The 20,216-nt window shown below is 30.0% G+C and overlaps 2 protein-coding genes across 2 annotated transcripts; one reads left to right on the forward strand and one right to left on the reverse strand.

Annotated features, from left to right (window-relative positions):
• Positions 1 to 4,093: 4,093 nt before the first annotated feature.
• On the reverse strand, positions 4,094 to 6,437 carry LOC146939210 (agamous-like MADS-box protein AGL80). Its single transcript, XM_085757919.1, has 2 exons — positions 6,303 to 6,437; positions 4,094 to 4,809 (listed from the first exon to the last, which is right to left on the reverse strand). The coding sequence occupies exons 1-2, from the start codon at positions 6,379 to 6,381 to the stop codon at positions 4,337 to 4,339; spliced, it is 552 nt and encodes a 183-aa protein (XP_085614045.1). The 5' UTR covers positions 6,382 to 6,437; the 3' UTR covers positions 4,094 to 4,336.
• A 12,258-nt stretch (positions 6,438 to 18,695) lies between these two features.
• LOC146939211 (wound-induced protein 1-like) lies at positions 18,696 to 19,542 on the forward strand. Its single transcript, XM_085757920.1, has one exon. The coding sequence runs from the start codon at positions 18,760 to 18,762 to the stop codon at positions 19,246 to 19,248; it is 489 nt and encodes a 162-aa protein (XP_085614046.1). The 5' UTR covers positions 18,696 to 18,759; the 3' UTR covers positions 19,249 to 19,542.
• The last annotated feature ends 674 nt before the right edge of the window (positions 19,543 to 20,216 follow it).

The raw sequence follows: 20,216 nt of genomic DNA on the forward strand, positions 1-20,216 counted from the left end.
AGTAAACTGTGGGTGAGTGGATTCATTTTCGTGTTGACGGATATATACATTTTTCATTATCAAAATTTGAGACCAGTGCTAGTCAGCTCACACACCTCTTATTTTTTGCATTGAGGTCGATGCTCGTTAGCTCACACACTTCTTATTTTCTGCAATTAGGTTTCACGCGCGTACACATGTTCGCTGAAGTGTGCAATGGGTGTGTGATTTATTGATCTGGTTTACGATTTGTGGCTATTATACCCATTAGAGTTATTATGTATTTACTCACTTATGTTCTTTTCTTAACGCTCTGTTCCATACAACATTTATAATCTGACAATTGTTCGAAGAATTTTTTTTCTTCAACTTGGTACTTTCGCATCATATAAAACACCTAAGGTTCTTCTCCATATCAACCACCGAGGTTGAGTACGATGATTTACATATGCTTATATGACTCTGTCATTTTGTATTATGGACTCAAGATATTTAAACCGTGTAACTTTAGGTATCATACAATCTGCAACTTTCACATCTAAGGTAGAACTACTTTGCCTTTTGTTGAAATTACATTTCATATACCTTGTCTTTCTTATTGTTGTGAAACATGCTACGAATTGTGAACAATACACTATGTCTATTTAGAATGGAAGAATCAGAGAGTCTTAAAAAGCTAAAAAAAAAAAAAAAAACTTTGATGCTCACTATTTAAAAGCATCAATGTCATTTATGCTATTTTTATTGAGATATTCAACTTAATCGATAAGTATGAATATTAAAATGGTAAAAAATCATACAAATATAATTTGAGTAAACAAAGTTCAAAAATCAAATTTCTTATAATATAAAAGGTTTTGAAATTGTAAACAAAATTCAAAACCCCCTTTTTTTATTTCCCCCACCTTCAAAATGTTATGTATATATGTGAGGGTTAGAAACTCAAAGTTTACGTGAGGGTCTAATTACCCAGTGTAATATGTGTATACAATTAGAAATTGTGAGGATTAATAACTCATTGTTTAGGGAAATACGATAATATGAGTCAAGTATTAAAAATCAATATGACTCTTGACAAAAAAAAATAAAAATCAATACGACTAAACCTAGAGGAATTATGCTAGACCTTAAACCATTTACAATGGTTCAACACATTCAACACTCTTCAACACGGACTCCACTTTGGTGCCATAGCTTGTGTGCCATTGGTGTCATAGCTTGCATCTCCACCACACACACACACATCACACACATATCCCCACACACATCCACACACATCAATGGCCAGGATTTCCCCAATGGCACCAATGGCACACAAGCTATGTCATGGAAGTATTTCCCCTTCAACACCCACTTTTTCAATTCCCAACACTCCACATCATCTTCTCTCTCTTAATTTAACACTCATTCAACTTTTACCTCTCCGATGGTTTTTTTCATTCAACACTCTACCCCACCACCTTTTATTTCTTATTCTTATTTAATTTTATATTTTTGTTTTTATACTTACATAAAATTACAATTATCGATTATAATTAAATTAAAATAAAGAAACACTTAATAATTTTTTTTGGATCCATTTCATTAAAAAGAAGATTAAAACTTCACTTAGTTTCTTAATAGAAAGATAATAATAAGATGAAGATAGTGAAAAACTTGGTTTTTTTTCTGTGTCCAAATAAAATGAACCAGGTCTCTATTTATAGAGAAAAAAAATCATGAATTTTGGTATTTTTTTTATTTCTTTTTTAAATTAATTTACAACAAAATAGTTGATTTAAATAATTAAAATGATATGAATCAGGAGGACCAATCAGAACGAGACATGCATGCAAGCTTATCCAAAAAAGCAAATCCTCTCTCATCCTGTCTGCAGCTCACTCGCTGCTGTCGGAGAGTGTGATGCACGCGCATGTTTGGGCGAATGATTCGTCGCCACGTGGCACTGGTTGGCAGTTTCAATTGTGTTGAATGGGTTCATCATCTCTCTCCTCCAGCACTACCTTCAACATGCCTTCAACAAACCATTGTACTGGTTTTGCTTGTTGAATGTCAGAGATTAAACAACCCCATTGCACATAGTCTTAGGGACCTTATATTGAGGAATTCATATGCGGTTTAGGGGTAATTATTTAAGGGGAATGTTAACCGGTGTCCCCGGGGCACTGGTTAAGGAAGCAAATGTAGTAATTTATGTATCGGAAACTGTGTAATCAATTCCTCAAAAGTCAAAAAAGTGTTGTTTTTTATTCAAAATTTCTTTTTTTGGATTCCTTAATCAGTGCCCCGGGGACACCGGTTAGCATGACCTATTATTTAATATCAAAGGCTACAATGCAACTCTTTTTATCATAACTAGTCACTTATGTGAGTCTCATGTTGTCTCCCTACCAAGAAATGGTGGCATAATATTTTCTTTAGAGGTGTCAATATCATGGGGCCTTGAAGTTTTGGCCCCAGCCCACATAGTAATGGGGCTTAAAAATCAACAAGATTAAAAGGCCCACATTCATGCAAGCCTACAAATCAAAAGCCTACAAGCCCCAAAATTTCTATAAACATTAAAGTTTTTTTTTAAAAAAAAAACTATTTTTAAAGTTTTTTTAATTCAAAACAAATTATTTATACAAAATAGCTTATTACGATTTCATTTTAAAAAACAACTTATTCAAAACAACTTATTTATGCAAAACAACATATTTATGCATTTGTCAAAAAACATATTTATGCAAAACAACTTATTCAAAACAGCTTATTTATGCAAAACAGCTTATTCGAAACAACTTATTTATACAAAACAGCTTATTTGTGCAAAACAGCTTATTTGTGCAAAACATCATATTTATACAAAACAGTTTATTCCAATTTCATTTTAAAAAACAACTTATTCAAAACAGCTTATTTATGCAAAACAACATATTTATGCAAAACAACTTATTCAAAATATTATTCAAAACAACTTATTTATACAAAATAGCTTATTTGTGCAAAACAGCTTATTCAAAACAACTAATTTATACAAAACAGCTTATTTGTGCAAAACAGCTTATTCAAAACAGCTTATTTATACAAAACAGCTTATTTCGATTTCATTTTAAAAAACAACTTATTCAAAACAACTTATTTATGCAAAACAGCTTATTCGAAACAACTTATTTATACAAAACAGCTTATTTGTGCAAAACAGCTTATTCAAAACAACTTATTTATACAAAACAGCTTATTTCGATTTCATTTTAAAAAACAACTTATTCAAAACAACTTATTTATGCAAAACAACATATTTATGCAAAACAACTTATTCAAAACAGCTTATTTATGCAAAACAGCTTATTCGAAACAACTTATTTATACAAAATAGCTTATTTGTGCAAAACAGCTTATTCAAAACAACTTACTTATACAAAACAACTTATTTGTGCAAAACAGCTTATTCAAAACAGCTTATTCAAAACAGCTTATTTATGCAAAACAACATATTTATGCAAAACAACTTATTCAAAACAGCTTATTTATGCAAAACAGCTTATTCGAAACCATTATTTTGCATGGAATATGTGATTTGGTTGCCTTACTACTGAGATCTTCAATCGAACCCTCTTGAGATTCTTGTTCTTCGTAACTTAGAGCATCTCCGGTACTCCCTTATAATAGTTTGATTTTGACGGTTTGAAATATCACCAATACTCCCTATATTTTTTTTTTTTGGTCAGGTAGTCTAGTGGTTAGAATTCACCTTATAAGGGGAATAAGTGGGGAGTCTGGGGTTCGAACCCCGGCCCCTGCATATAATAATGCATTGTCCTAGCAACTGAGCTATGCTCACGGGACGTACTACTCCCTATATATTTTACTCCATCTATTCCTTTTTACAAGTTTTTTTTTTTTTTACGTTTTATACAAACAACGCAATCAATTAATTTTGTTAATTTTGATACCATTATTTATTTATTTATTATAATACTCTTAATCATTTATTTTATTATTTCATTTGTTTATCTCTCTGCAATAAATAAATAAGGGGATTTTTGATAAAATAATAATAAATAAATATTGCATTGAACTTTAAAAATGAGAAGTAAATAGGAACAAATTTTTCTACAAAAGTGACAAGGAATAAGGAACTAAGTCTTTATTAATTCTGTTGATGAACATCAACACGATAAAACAAAACATGACATAAAAACAAAGACTACATGTTTGAAACAAACACGCATTGGGACTAACTACATTAAACAGACACATAATTGATTAACGACCAAACAACTTAAATCATGAAAGACATGACCTAGTACAAACATAACCAAACATAGCCTAAGTTTTTTGAGGGAAAACATAGCCTAAGTTTTCTGGAGAATTATGGAGAAGCTAGATAAAATTCATTTGGATCGAAATCAATATCATCAAAATCAATTGAATCCTCTTGAGCTTGGAAATCCATTAAATCCAACTTTTGGTAGACTTCCTTCAATTTCTCATTAATCAATTCCGTAACTTCATTAGGATTGGTCAAGTGAGCATCATCAAAATTAAATTCAGTGGCACACATATATTTGTTTATATATTCAGCCATTTCTTTCTTCTTGTTTTCCACCTTTAGTTTGTGATACTGATCTTGAGCTTTCTCAATTCTTTGTTTCAAGTAGCTCTCTAAATCCAGCATCCTTGTTCTTTTTTCATGTTCGGACAAATTCGAGAACCTTGACAACACACTTTCTACTCCAGTTGAAGAAGGCCAAACCTCAACTTCATGATGGTTTTCATCAAAAATGATTGCACAAGCCTCTATACCACAAAGGATGCTCAATTCGTTGATCATCTTCAATAACCCTATTGAAAAATATGTAAAAATATTTATAATTGAGAAAAAAAAACTGAAAATTTATCAAACCATAAGATTTTTTTTTTTTATAAGAATCGTTAAAACAACAATTTGTATGATTACAAAGTTGATATTAAAAGTTTTTATTTTTTTTTTGCTCAAAAAAAAAGTTTTTATTTTTATTATTATATAAATCATCTGACAAAAGATTAGAGTTGGGTACCAATATAGTTGGGAGCCACTCTTTTTTTATGTCATTTGTTCTGGCCTTATAAAAAAAAATTATTATCTAACTACAGATCAAAACAAAATAAAACTACTTACATCAAACTTTTCTTTACAAAGTATTAAATTATCAAAGAAATTCAAATATTTTATATTAAACAATTAGGGTAAGTTACGGCAGCCACCAACAAATTACCTCTTTTATAAAATAAAGAACGAAAATCGTCATGGATAACAAAACTCATTTTTCTCTCAAAAAAAAAAAAAAAAAAACAAAACTCATTTTACTTTTTTTTAAGGGAAGTAATCGTACAATTAACGTTTTTTTTAAATTGTTGAGGTGGTCGATGCGTAGAGTGTTGAAATCTAAAACAATTTTTTTTTGAAGGAAAATCTAAAACAATTAAAATCAAACCTTAAATCTATAAATAAAATAAACTACACAAAATCAAATATGATTGGATATCATTTTGTGAAAATCGGTCAGATCTGATTTATTTTTAAATTCTTGTTTCAAAATAAAATTGAACAAGACTGTATATATAAAAATTATAGGACTTATTTATTTTCAGTAGTAGGAGATATTTAAAGATAAATAAGTATAAAAAATTATATACACGATTTAATTTTGAAAAAAGAATATGAATTGTGATTCGATATAAAAATTATATACACGATTTAATTTTTGCACCAATTTGAAATTTTGATTTGGATCGAAAGATTTGTAACATTCATATAAGCCAACATCAGCTTATCCAGTTTTTTAAAAAAAAAAAAAAAAAAGGAAAATCATTAATAGCAGTAACGACTTTCATTAACGATTTTACACGATTTTTTTCATCTGTGAAAAATGGCCCAAGTCATTGGTGACAGCCAAAACTTACCCTAATTCTGTAATAAAAATGGTTTCATAAGCTAGAAAATTTAGATGCTTTGATAAAATATAAAAATCAAATAATTACCCTAATTTTTTAAATACTTTTTATTTTATTTCTAATGGTAACGAATATGTAATTATTTATGAACATGTTGAGTGTCCAATTATGTATAAAAATAAATGGATGCGTTGTTGTCGACCCAATATTAATCTCATACTGGATCTCAAGCGCCTAACTCGTAAAGATGCCTTGGGGAACACACCGATTATCAAAGATTATAATCATAGTGTGGTCAAAAAAAAATAAAATAAACATGTATGTTATAAAATAATAAAACATGTTTTAATTGTCCTTCAAAAAAAAAAAAACATGTTTTAATTGAAAAGTTAATCGCTTACCATTTTTTCTTGCTATGAATGTTAACCTCCGCTTTGAGTTGTTGACTATGTATGCGATTTCCACCTTCCTTCTGCCCATAGTAGTGATGACTCAAAAACAAAAAGAAACGAGAAAGAAAGAAATTTTGGAACGGTGTATGTGATTTTCTTTTTAGTCCGGTTATGACGCTTATATAGGCAAAACTTGTGTCACTAAAAAAATTAATATTCAAAAAATAATAATTATGAACAATGTTTACCAAAAATATTAAAAAAATTGTGAATAGTAATTGATTAAGATATTTCATACATTAGTTTTAATAAATATAGTATTCCTTATTTTTAATTTACATTACAAGACATTTTATGGTCATTAAATAATATATACTTTCTACGTCCTTAATTATAAAACTTTTTTATTACATATTTTTTGTCCCGTTTTTTAGAATAAGTCAAATTAACCCACCAAAAGTGCCCCCCCCCCCCCCCCCCCCCCCCCCCCCCCGGTGATAATCGAATCTCACACCTTGAGATGAGCACAATTCAAACTCATAACTCAACACCACCAAATCAACGTAAATGACTATATTTCTTTGTCCCTTAATATAAAATATTTTAAAAACCTTCGTATGCATTAATTATTTATTTATAAAATACCTATCTTTATTTTATAATATGGAAACTTAATTTTTTTCTCTATAATATGGAAACTTAATTTTTTTTCTCTCTGTCTTATAATATCATTAACTGTAGAGACATGCACCTGCCCCTGCCATATATGTATGTATTTATTTGTTTGTGCGTGTGTATTGCTCTTTCTGATTCTTTTTATAGGAGAGATAATAGTTAATAAAAGTTTATGTATCTGGTCTATATTATGAATCAGATATATTAATTTTGACAAACTTATTTGTCTCTCATAAAAATGAGAAAAGAGTGTATTAATATAATATAATAATAATGATGACTATAATAATAATAATAATAATAATAATAATAATAATAATAATAATAATAATAATAATAATAATAATAATAATAAATTGAAAGAAATATTTATTATAACTAACTAGCAGAAAGACGGGCACTATCGTGCCTGTCTGTCTGCTCTTTCTACTGCGCTAACACATGTGATTATTTTATTATGTTTGTTTGTATAATTTTGATTAAATTTTTAAATATTAATGGAAATTATTGATATATTGATTTATAAACAAAATATTGTCAAGTTATATAACAATTATTTATGAACTCAACATATTTTAATTTGTCTTGCATATAAAATAAAGAAAAAAATAATGATTTTTTATTCTCTTCTCTAATAGTAATTAGTAACATCATAACATAAAGGGTTAATTATGTTTCTAGTCCCTATAAAATAGGGACTTCTTAAGTTTAGTCCTTACTTAATTTTAATAGCTCTTTTAGTCCCTAATTTTGTTTTTCTGCACTGAGTATTAGTCCATACTCAATTCAAATTTGTTTAATTTATGCTTAAACTCTTAAGTTTTTGAACAATTTTTTGCAGACATGTTTAGAACATTACTAAAAGTTCTTCCGCAAAAAATTATCACAAAATTTGATTTCTACATCCAGATTTTATTACTTTTTATCTTTAACTTTTGTCGTTTTAAAAAATTCATATTTAATTCATTTCATGTAAGAAAATTCTAAATTTTAGTAAACGAACCTTTCATAGTGTTCTAATCTTGTCTCAAAAAAATCGTTCAAAAATTTAAGAGTTTAAGGATAATTAATCAAACTTTGTTTTAGGAGGGACTAAAATTATAAGTAAATTTTTTTTATAGGGACTAAAAATGCTATTAAAATTAAGTAAGGACCATAGTTTTCAGACTCGGCTCGGTCATCGACTCGGCGAGGGTACTGGGTCACTGGGTCAATGGTCGAACCACTGGGTCGTTGGTCGAACCGCATGACTGAATCGGAACCACTCGGATGACTCGGTTAGATAACTCGGTCCTTAGATTAAATTTATATTGTTATTTAACCGGATTAACTCGGATTGAATCGGTGACTCGGTCACTTTAAAAACTAAAATAATGACCCCTGTAAAATAAGATAAAAACTATCCAACAATAATAATTTCATAGGCTAATTGCTCAAATTCAAAACATAGTCATAACTCAAAATACATCTTGGTAGTAAAAATCCAAATAGATCCCAAAAAAGTATGATTCCAATTCCAACATAAATTCAAATAAGAGATTGCCCCAGTTGTAAAAATCCAAAAAGATCCAAAGAAAGTATAATTCCAACACAAGTATTATCATCAATAACATTTAATTCCAAGGAGTCAAGATTGATTGAGCAAAACGACGTCGTTTCAGACTTTCAGTTAAGCAAAAAAAAAAAGCAAAAAAAAAAAAAAAAAAGCAAAAAACCGGTCTGACCCATGACTCGGCCGTGTCACCGGTTTTTACCGGTTTTGATCGGGTTTGACCGAGTTAACTGCATGGCCGATCCAAATGTTGGCTCGAACCGGCTTACCCACCGGTTCACGGTCCGACCGGTCCGACCGGCCGGTCCGAGCCGAGTCTGAAAACTATGGTAAGGACTAAACTTACAAGGTCGCAATTTTGTAGGGACCAAAAACATAATTAACCCTAACATAAATGTATAAATGACATTTTATGTAAAAGAAACATTCTTATGACTGCAATAAAAGAATATATTTAAAAACTACATTTTCCTTAAAGTCTCCATCTTCTCCTTCTATTTTCCCTTCATTAATGAGAACTTTTGTTGAATTTTGAGAAACTACTCTCGATAAAGCTACATATAATTGACCATGACTGAAAACATGTCGTGGAAGATAGATTCCGACATTGGGAATGGTCTGCCCTTTAACATTAATTTTTGCTCACATTTGTTACTAATATTTTTTTAGAGGATTTAAATTCCAATCTTTAACATAATATTTTGCTCACGTTTGTTACTAATATTTTTTTTCCAGAGGATTTAAAGTTCAATCTTTAACATTATTTTTTGCTCACGTTTGTTACTAATATTTTTTTTAGAGTATTTAAAGTTCAATCTTTAACATTATTTTTTTCTCACGTTTGTTACTAATCTTTTTTTAGAGGATTTAAAGACCAATCTTTAACTTTATTTTTTGCTCACGTTTGTTACTAATCTTTTTTTTAGAGAATTTATAGTACAATCTTCAACAGTATTTTTTGCTCACGTCTATTACTAATCTTTTTATAGAGGATTTAAAGTCCAATATTTTTTGCTCACATTTGTTACTAATTTTTTTTAGAGGATTTAAATTCCAATATTTAACATTATTTTTTGCTCACGTTTGTTACTAATATTTTTTTTAGAGGATTTAAAGTCCAATCTTTTCCATTATTTTTTACTCACGTTTGTTACAATTGATCAAAGACTAAGGATGAGTAATTTATATCAATAAAATAATATGGAATACTATTTTTTGTAGAAGGGATATGAAAATACTTGACAATCTTTGTCGGTTGTATTGAGGGGAACAACACAGATGTACAACATAAAAGCGGTTGATAAAAAAGTAACATGAGTTGTTGTTTTGTGCTAGTTTTTTTTCTGAGTTTGATCTTTGGTTAACAGAGGCAAAAGAGGGTTAACGGTGACGATTAGTGACATGGATTACTAATCCACGTATTATTTTATAATTGGCTATTTGTATTTAAAATTAAGGGTATTTTTGGAAAGAAAAGTCCAACCCAAATGTGTGCTTATAGATAAAAAAAAAAAGCACACTATCATAGTTTGTATAAGCAATTATAAACCAGCAAAGTCAAATAATTCTTAAAATTAATCGTAAATAATTTGAATCATAATCACTTATAAACCAGCAAAGTCAAATAATCCATAAAATTAATCAACTTTGATTAGTTGTAACATGAAAAAAAAAAACTTACAGGTTAATTCTGAATCCTGATGCAGAGGGTGGAGAGGCTGAGAAAAACTAAACAACGCGGGAACAAACTATGAACTGTGAGAACCCTACTTATTAATATTTTTAATATAGTGCTAACAAATTTTTTTCTAAAAGATTTTGAATCATAATATTTTGCTCACATTTATTACTAATATTTTTATCAGAGGATTTAAAGTCCAATTTTTAACATTATTTTTTTCTGTTTGTTACTAATCTTTTTTTTTTCTCAAGTTTGTTACTAATCTTTTATTAGAGGATTTAAAGTCTAATAATTAACATTATTTATTGCTCATGTTTGTTACTAATATTTTTTTAGAGGATTTAAAGTCCAATCGTTAACAATATTTTTTGCTCATGTTGTTACTAATCTTTTTTTTAGAGGATTTATAGTCCATTTAATATAGTGCTAACAAATCTTTTTCTAAAAGATTTTGAATCATAATATTTTGCTCACATTTGTTACTAATATTTTTATCAGAGGATTTAAAGTCCAATTTTTAACATTATTTTTTGCTTAGTTTGTTACTAATCTTTTTTTTTGCTCACGTTTGTTACTAATCTTTTATTAGAGGATTTAAAGTCTAATCTTTAACATTATTTTTTGCTCATGTTTGTTACTAATCTTTTTTTTTTAGAGGATTTAAAGTCCAATCTTTAACAATATTTTTTACTCACGTTTGTTATTAATTTTTCTTTTAGAGGATTTATAGTCCAATCCTCATCGGCTATTATTTTTGTTTAAAAAAATTAAAAAACTCATAGACTCGTGAGAAATAAAGCAGTAAAAACATAAACTTTGGATTATTTTTTTTCATAAGTGATTATTGTTCAACTTTGATTTTCTCAAATTCTGATGCATTCATTCTTCTAACAAAAAAAAAAATAAAAACAAAGCTTGAATTGTAATGTTGGCGGAAAGTAAATTGCTCGAAGGATAAAATAGAAAAATATTCAATTCATGAAGTGGACCTTAAAGATATTCCATTCAATGGTGCTTCAGAAGTATTAATCAAGTTCGTGAGCCTTGGAACTTTCTAATTTTTTAGAGGTGATAAGATGTGATCAGAGGGTACTATGATGAATTCTGGGTCGATTTTAATTCATGAGAAGAGACATAAAGAATGCAAATATAATTTTTAAACTTTTTGTGAGTTTGATCTGTTGTTAACGGTGGTAAAAGAAAGTTAACGGTGATGATTAGTGACATTGGTTATTAATCCACGTGTTATTTTATAATTGGCTATTTGTATTTAAAATTAAGGGTATTTTTGGAAAGAAAATTCCAACCCAAAAATGTGCTGAAAGGGGTAGTTTTCTTTATATATAGTATAGATACTGAGGTAAAGACGTCGTCTTTCCGCTCTATTAAATTATAACAAACCTAAAAAATCACATTTATCTTTTTCAATAACAGTAATTTAAAAAATATGATATAAATCCCTATCTTTTTAACACCACCAACAATATAACATTAATATAGGAAAATTTGTTTAAGGGTATGATTGAAATGATAAATAATTCAGCTCAAAATCTCAACCCCTTTCGTATATAATATTGATAATGGTGTTCCTATTGTTGTGGGATATTTTCTATTTTTTTGGGATTTAATTTTTTAATTAAAATTTAAATAATTTTATTAAAGGATAAAATAGTAAATTAAATATTTTAATTAAAGGGAAAAATAGATAATGAAAAAGTTAGCTCAAACTCATGCATTTTAAGCCTATTTTCTTTATCTTGTAAAAAAAAAAGCCTATTTTATTTATATATAGTATAGATGATAAAACAATAATGATTAAACAATAATAATTTTTTTTAGGAATATAATAAAATAATATTAAAATTAGATATTCTATTGAGATAATATTAGAATTTATAATATCTCTATATATATTATATAAAAGGAAAAATTTATAATATATATAAATATTAAATAAAAGGAAATGAATAAATATATGCATATCTATGAGGCAAAGGTCCGGGGTTCAAATTCCGACCACCAAAAAAAAAAAATCTATGAGGCAAGTTCATGGACGACTGCATGGAAGATATCCCCCAACCTACCTACCCAAGGCCAAGATCGTGACTTTAAATTTCAAAGAAAATCTATATCCGGACACATTAAAAATATGAGAAATGATATTTTGACAACCACTTTTTGACAACTTTTGGACAACTTTCTCTCTCATACTCACATGATGTTGTTATCCTCTCTCTTCCTTTTTCTCTCTCCATTGTTTTTGACCAATAAGAAGTGAGAAAAACAAGGTTGTCAACAAAGTTGTCATCAAATAGATGTCAAAATATCATTACTCTAAAAATATTGTGCCGTTTAGACGGGTTTGGGTGGGTGTGATGTCTTTTTTAAAATGACATTTGTAAAATACGTCTCGTTGGTTTGAGGAGTGTAAGAGTTGTATATAAACTACTTTCGGCCTCGAACCCCAAGTGATGTGGGAATTTTAAGGTGTATATGATCAGTTGCCCTCTAGTCGAAGCTAAGGAAGAGTTTAACCGGACTCGATCCCTAGTTAAGTCGCTAGTGTTCCTTTGCACACTTAAGTACGCTACACCACATTACGAGGTATTGTTTGCTTTGGAAGTAAATTCTTCTTTGTTTTGTCATTTGTAAAAATGTGTCTTGTTGGTTTGAGGAGTTTGAGAATTGTATATAAACAACCATTAGCTTCGTCTACCAAACGATGTAGGACTTTTAAGGTGTACAAGTACATCAACTAACCAAGTGATTGTATATAAAGGAATTAATAAAAATTTCCAGTATTTGGAAGGCAAAGATTATTTTTTTACGTCATGATGTAAAGTGAAAGCCAAGCACAACGGTGTGAGAGAAATGGAAGGAAGGTGTGAGAGAAAGAAGTTGATGATTATCACTTTCATGGCAGTCACATTCTGATATAGGAGGGTTTCCTTAGAAAATTTATTGTATTTTTAATTTAGCACAAATTTTAATATTTGTTTGTTTCATTTTCTATTTTAGATTTTAGGTCTATTAGGGTTTTGTTATTTCCCTATTTAAGTTTAACAGTTGTAGCCGAAGAGCCAGTTTTTATTCATTCAATAATATTTTAGAGAGTTTTCTCAATTTTCTGGTGGATTCCAAAACCTTATTTTTCACAAGTTTGTCGCTTGCAAACTTGTTTTTTTTTTAATCTAGGTTTAGTGCTTGCTAGCCTACGTTTCCGACTGCATTAGTTTGTATCAAAGCAAGGTTCTCATGTTCTTTTCCTAACATGATCAGCCATGAGAGATCAACTGGTGATTAGGGCAGAGTTTCCCGGCAAAACCATGACTCTTACCACGACCATCGATGCTTTGACTGCAACATTGGAGAAGTTAACAACGCAGCGAAATAACAACGCCAACAACAACATAAACAATCATAATAGGGGAAGTGGACCAATTAGGGTTCCACGTGGTGGAAACAATCAAATTATTGAAGATTCAAGTTTTTCAGGGATGGAAGAGACTGATGTTCTACCCAAATTTCCATTGCTATCACATGATGTTATTATGAGATACGGGCCTCCGCCTAAGTTTGAGCGCAATATTGTTGCTTATGATGAGGACCAACAACGAGAAGTAATGGAAGCTCTTGTTATTCAAGATGCCATCTTTGATCTTCCTCATGTCACAAACTTTGAAACTCGGGACGAAATGCCATACCAAAATCCTACATAAATAGAATTTCAAGGATATATATGATCGACTAAACACGAGGTGACTGGATCCACATTAAATGGAGCAACAAAGAAAAGGCACTTGTTATATGATCGCAAACCCCTTTTTATGTCTGAAGATGACTACCTACATGTTTGTCAATTCCCCAAGCTGATGGGAGCAAATTTCCGTGATCTTGCTGGAGTTGTTGTATGAGCTGACAATGTGGTTAGGCCACACCCAACAGAGAAAATTTCGGATTGTGATTCACAGCAGTTAGAAAAATGATGCAGTCACACAGTCAATTAAAACACAGCCATCTGATTAAATTAAGGTTGTAGATGCACCTTCTCTAATTTTTCCATTTTAAGCCACAACACAGGATAAAAGAACAAACAGAAACCATTGTTCATCCCTCCCCCTTCGTGAGATTCATTTTCTCTGCAGCTTCAATAACAATCTTTTATATTCCTCCAACATGTTAGAGCACTCAACATTTCAAATCAAAAAGTTTTGGATTCTGGGTTTCATATAATTTATTTCTCTCATCTGTTTTATTGTTTAATCATTTTCGGTAAATAAAAGTAAGCCAGAATCATGGGTAAATTGACCCTCAACATAAGATCTCGTCTAAAATATCCCAGAAAAAGATCCCAATGTTTATGGAATTGATCTATATCAAGGTTTTCCATTTATTTCTTTTTTCTTTATTTTTTTCTTCCGTGTTTTTGTTTTATGGAGTGTAATTCTTTCAAGGATTTTTATCAATTGAGGCCAATTCATTCCAATAGAAGAGAGTGACAATTCAATCAAGAATTCTAATTAATTTCATTCCAATCCATTCCAATTTATCAACTTCACAGCAAGAGGTTGGTTGTTTTCATTGACCCAAATTTCAATGAAAAAGCTTGAAGATACTTTAATTTGTTGGCGGTGGCGGATCATATGACCTTCGTCTTGGTTGCAAGCTTGATGGGTCGTTGTTGTTTTGTTGGGGAAGATAACGAGAAATGCAGAAGATGGAGAAGACGTGTTTGACTGTATTCAGGACTTAAGTGGAATAATTGGTGAAAGTGAACTTGCACCCTTGATTTAATCAAATGGTTGTGTATTGTTTGACTGTGTGACTGCATCACTTTTCTGACTGCAGTGAATCACAGTCCGAAAATTTCATTGTTAGCCTACGCTCTGTGTCAGTATATTTCTTCAATAGGATAAAAGCAACTACTATATTTTTCAAACCAAACCACTTTTTTCATTTCACTCAATGGGATCCAGGAGGGTGGCCTCGTGATCATTGGAGGAGTCAACATGCATGAGAAACTTTTTATTAGAATGAGAACTCGAGGTCGAGTTCTTCAGAGGTGGAGGAGATAGGAGGGTTTCCTTAGTAATTTTATAGTATTTTTATTTTAGCCCAATTTTAATATTTATTTGTTTTATTTTCTATATTAGATTTTAGGCTCATTAGAGTTTTTTTATTTCCCTATTTAAACTTAACCAAACGTAATGTTTTTTTTTTGACAAAATAAAAGATATTCATTCATTCAAATTGAAAGAGTACATCGATATAATGCAAATTCGCTAAAAACAAAAAGGATGAATCTGTGAACAGGCTCACAACATCCATGTTAATAGCATAAAACGACAAAGTACAAATGCCTACGCATATGACTATATTTAAATCACCGGAATAACCATGTTTCCGGATCTGCAACGTGGATGACGCCAAAGTCATTGATTGGATCTGCACTGGATCGAAGCTGATCTGACAATCTAAAGCGATCAAATACCTGGGAGAAACAAGAAAAACAAACAAAGTCGCACAAAGACGACAAACAACCAACGTCGCACAAAGACGGCGAAATCACAAAATAAAACGAAATAGATGTGAAAATCACTTATTTCAATAAAAGGGAAATAGAAAAACGAGTTAGAGGGGTGATTTTGGGTCAAAAATTGACCCTAAATCACCCTCTTTGGTGGATGAAGGAGAAGAAACTAGGGTTTTTGCGACGGCTCACAAGAGAGAAAGGAAAAAAACAACGTTTTGAGTTTTAGGAGAGAGAATCAAACGTAATGTTTAATTGTCTAAACAAATTATTATACGCATAATTAATAAGCTTATAGAAATATACACTTAACTACCAATAAAATAATGATGATTTATTGGTCCAGAAAAATAAAATAATGAGTCACTACCAATAAAATAATGATGATTTATTGGTCCAGAAAAATAAAATAATGAGTCAAGAGTTTTTGTCCTTTTAGGGATAGTATCACACCGTGCTTGTCTTTGGTATATTCCTCAGCTAATTACGCGCCTGCATTAGCAAAATTTAGAAAACCAAATTAGAATGAAAGTTTATTGTCTCCATAAACTTAACTCACTCGTTGGTAAGGGATAATGCGTATTATATACAGGACTGGGGTTCGAACTCTGGACACTCTACTTATTCATCTTCAAGGTGAACTTACGATCTCTTTCATTTTTGTCTTAAACCATATTACACATTTTTTCAATTGCGACGTTTATCTTTAATTATCTATCAAATTTGATTTTTTTTACATGTATGAGATTTGAATCTTGTTTCTTGGATTTTACCAAGTAACGTTATTCTTTCAAATTTTTTAATTTCATCAAATCATCTAATAAATATGATTATGACCCTCTTTTAGCAAATGCATATGACACTTGTACAAATTGACATCGACTAATCAATATTTATATGGAAAATTTGTTAAAAAAAATATTTATATGGAAAAATGGAGTGTCAGAGTTCGAACTCTTAGAACTCCGACCCCTATATATATATATTATGTAATGTCCTACCAACTGAGCTAAACTCATGGAAAGTTTACCATGTGAACTTTACTCATGTAAAGTTTACCATGTGAACTTTACTTACCTTATTAATAAATAGGGTAGGTAAATGAATAAGTGAGCTAAATAAAAATGAAATATTATATTTAAGACAAATGATATTTTATTTAAGGCATAATTATACTCATCGTCCCTTAATTTAGATAACGATTTTGTCTTTTATTTTTCTTTTCGTGTTATTTTAGTATTTTTGGTCCGTTTGTATATGATTTTTTTTTTTTTGAGCAACCGTTTGTATATGAATATTCAAACATCAAATTTTAAAATTTATATGAAAATATGAGTGAAGGACAATAAATTTGAATCATAAAAATGCATATGCAAATTGATTTAAATGATGAAAATGACTTAAAAAATAAATGATAAAAATGTTACTTAAAATTAAGTTAAAAGACAATGAGAATAATTTTGCAGTGTATAAAATTTTATTGCTAAACAAACCATTTCTTAGTTCTCTCTCCCTTTTTGGCTCAGAATTACCGATATGAATCTTCTATTTTTTCCTCTTCTAATTTGATTAAGTGGTTTCTACATATATTAAGTTTTTCTTTCGTGTTTTTTACTTCTATGTGATTCTGTCATTTTAGTGCGGGGCTGTTTTGTTTGTCATCTTGGTGTTGCATTGTTTGATTTCCCATTTAATTGTCGTATTCGTTTGATTTAGATTGTCAAATCAATGACTAGGCCGTTAACGTAGCAGATCCGAAGACATGGATATTTCAGTCACTTTGATTTGTCACATTATTTGTACGCATTTTTTGTTTAATTATGTTGTTAAATTGAATGATGTGAATTTGTTTGTAGATTCATCATTTTCAATTTTATTGATGGTGAATTTGTGTTTGTTTCTAGTGCACTCTACCAATTTAATTTTTTTTTTTTAGTTTGCGTAAAATAAACTGAAAAAGATATACTCCATTTGATATCAAATTATAAGTAAAAACTGATAAGGAAAACAAAATTGATGTATTTGGTAAAAAAAATTAGATTAAATATTCGTGAATTTTTTAACCAATTTTTACTTATATTTGAGACCCGAAAGAGTATGCAATAATATCGCCTTACATTAGATGTGAAGCAGTTTATGTGAGTTGGGTTTTGGGGCTCAATAGGGTCACATCGTACCTCAAGACTCAAAGAACGAGAGTTGAATTTACGTCTTTGTGGTATATGAGCTAAAATCTTTTTCTTTTGTCATGCATGTAGTGTAGTGATTAAAAATTCACCTCTTAAGATCAATAAGTGAAGTGTTTGAGATTCAAACATCGACCATTGCATAAATCATGCATTTCTCCTACAAACTGAACTATGACGCACACGAGGACATGAATCAAACTCTTTACCAATTGAACCAACCTTCGTTAGCTTACGGACATAATTTCAATTGCTACATTTATCTTTAATTATATATTAGAATTGAATATTTAGTTTAACAAGTATAAATTTTGAATCTTGATTCTTGGATTTTACCAAGCAACATTATATTTTTAATTTCATCAAATCATCTGATATATATGATTATGACACTTCATTAGCAAATGATTATGACACTTACACAGATTCATATGGACTAATCAAACTTTTTTCTCAATTAGTTATTCAATAACAAAACATATTCTACAATTTTCATTTCATTAATCAATGCTTTAATTTCTTTAAATTTAAGTTGGATATTTTTAAACAATTATTAAAATATTCATCATATGTATTTTATATTTGTTAAACTTATATTTCCCTGAAATGCTCATACACGACCCTGAAAACGTGCTACAACCTACAAGTTGGTTTGGGTCACATGTCAATTTCATTTCTAACTTATTGCTATCAAAATCAACTGTTAAACAAAGACTTTATAATACTTATTTATAAGCCATAGTGCAATTCATACAAAACTCAATCGCCTATATAAATGTATCACAAGAGACCATGCCTAAACAACAAAGGCACCAACCAAAAAAATTGTGATTAAAATCATAATGAAGATCACTCCGAATGAAATTGTGGAGGAGAATGTCTACAACGTGTCTTGGACGGACTCAGAACTTGAAAATCGCAACCGGAGAGTGGTGAAAATGGTGTACAAGGCACTACTACGTGGTGGCGAGACAGAGAAGATAGCAAAAGTGGTAGGAAAAGAATTGGAATGGAGGTATCATGGACCTCCACATTGCCAACATATGATGAAAATGTTGACCGGTGAGTCGACACAAAAGAATTTCAAGTTTAGGCCAAGGAGAATGAGGAGTGTTATGGGTGACCGTTTGATTGTTGAAGGATGGGAAGACGTGGGGGAGTATTGGGTGCATGTGTGGAGGCTCAAGGATGGGATTATTACTCAGCTACGTGAGTATTTCAACACTTTGCTCACTGTGGTTTCTGAGGATGGAAATGAGGGTAGGCTTTGGAGGAGCACTCCTTGGGCTAGGGTTCAAGGATCCTTGCCTGATCTTGTGCTTTCCATATGAATCATGCCATGATATGATATGGTATCTCCTAATAAATAATAACCTTGAATTTTAATGATGAATATTTTAGTTTTTGGTTGGAGTGGTGGGAGGAAGCAACATGTAACCGTATGAAGAAAAGTTAATTTTATAATACAATATATACGTAATTATACAATGTTTGTTGCTAACATAATTACATTTCTAAATTTTTAGATTTTATGTTTGAACATTTGTTTCATATGCGCACAAGTAAAATATCTTATGTCATGCATAAATGTATTTTTCACAATTGAATCAATAAATCTCATCATATATCATTTGATACAATGATGACATTTATTGATCATATCATAAAACAAACTTGTACATGATATAAAACTTATCTCATTTTTACACCATAAAATTGGCATATGTTTGAGTGCTTAAAAATTAAAATTTAGATAGCAACATTTGTTTTCTTTTGACTAGCTTGATCAAAATAGTTTCAAGTTATCTTTGTTTTGGTTATGAATGCCCTCCAATTCAACATTTTTTTTATATACTATAACCTTTTTCAGTTCCTTCAAATTTATTTTTTAGTAGCTTTCCTATCATCATATTAAAAGTAGATCGCGCTCCCGTGCTTCGCACGGGTGAATGATGAGCACAATAAATTAAAAGTAGTTTAAACTTGAAATTTCATAATTTTTCTAATTAAAGTCAAAGTCTACCATGTAGCCTTTATGTATATAGAGTGGCGATAAAGGTGCATAGAACATTGCACATATCTATGTCTTGATGTAGCCTTTATGTATAGAGTGACAACAAAATCATTATTTTCTTATCTAGGCTAACAAATTTTTTTTATGGTTGCATAAGAATGCATCAAATATCTGGATAATAATAAGATTTGCATAATGATTTTCATACAAGAAACTTTGATATAAATGGCATGGTTTGATTGTTGGATATCATTAATGAATAGAAATGTCACATTGTCTTGCATT

Source organism: Medicago sativa, chromosome 3 (genome assembly GCF_051527215.1).
Source record: "Medicago sativa cultivar Bolivia chromosome 3, Bolivia_mono, whole genome shotgun sequence".
In the NCBI taxonomy this organism is placed as follows: Eukaryota; Viridiplantae; Streptophyta; class Magnoliopsida; order Fabales; family Fabaceae; genus Medicago; species Medicago sativa.

Bases quoted from the DNA above. Each gene is read 5' to 3' on its own strand.
- LOC146939210 (XM_085757919.1), bottom strand. From the start codon at position 6,381: ATGGGCAGAAGGAAGGTGGAAATCGCATACATAGTCAACAACTCAAAG. The intron at 4,810-6,302 runs GTAAGCGATTAA...ATTTTTCAATAG, and splicing joins ATTCATAGCAAGAAAAAATG to GGTTATTGAAGATGATCAAC.
- LOC146939211 (XM_085757920.1), top strand. From the start codon at position 18,760: ATGAAGATCACTCCGAATGAAATTGTGGAGGAGAATGTCTACAACGTG.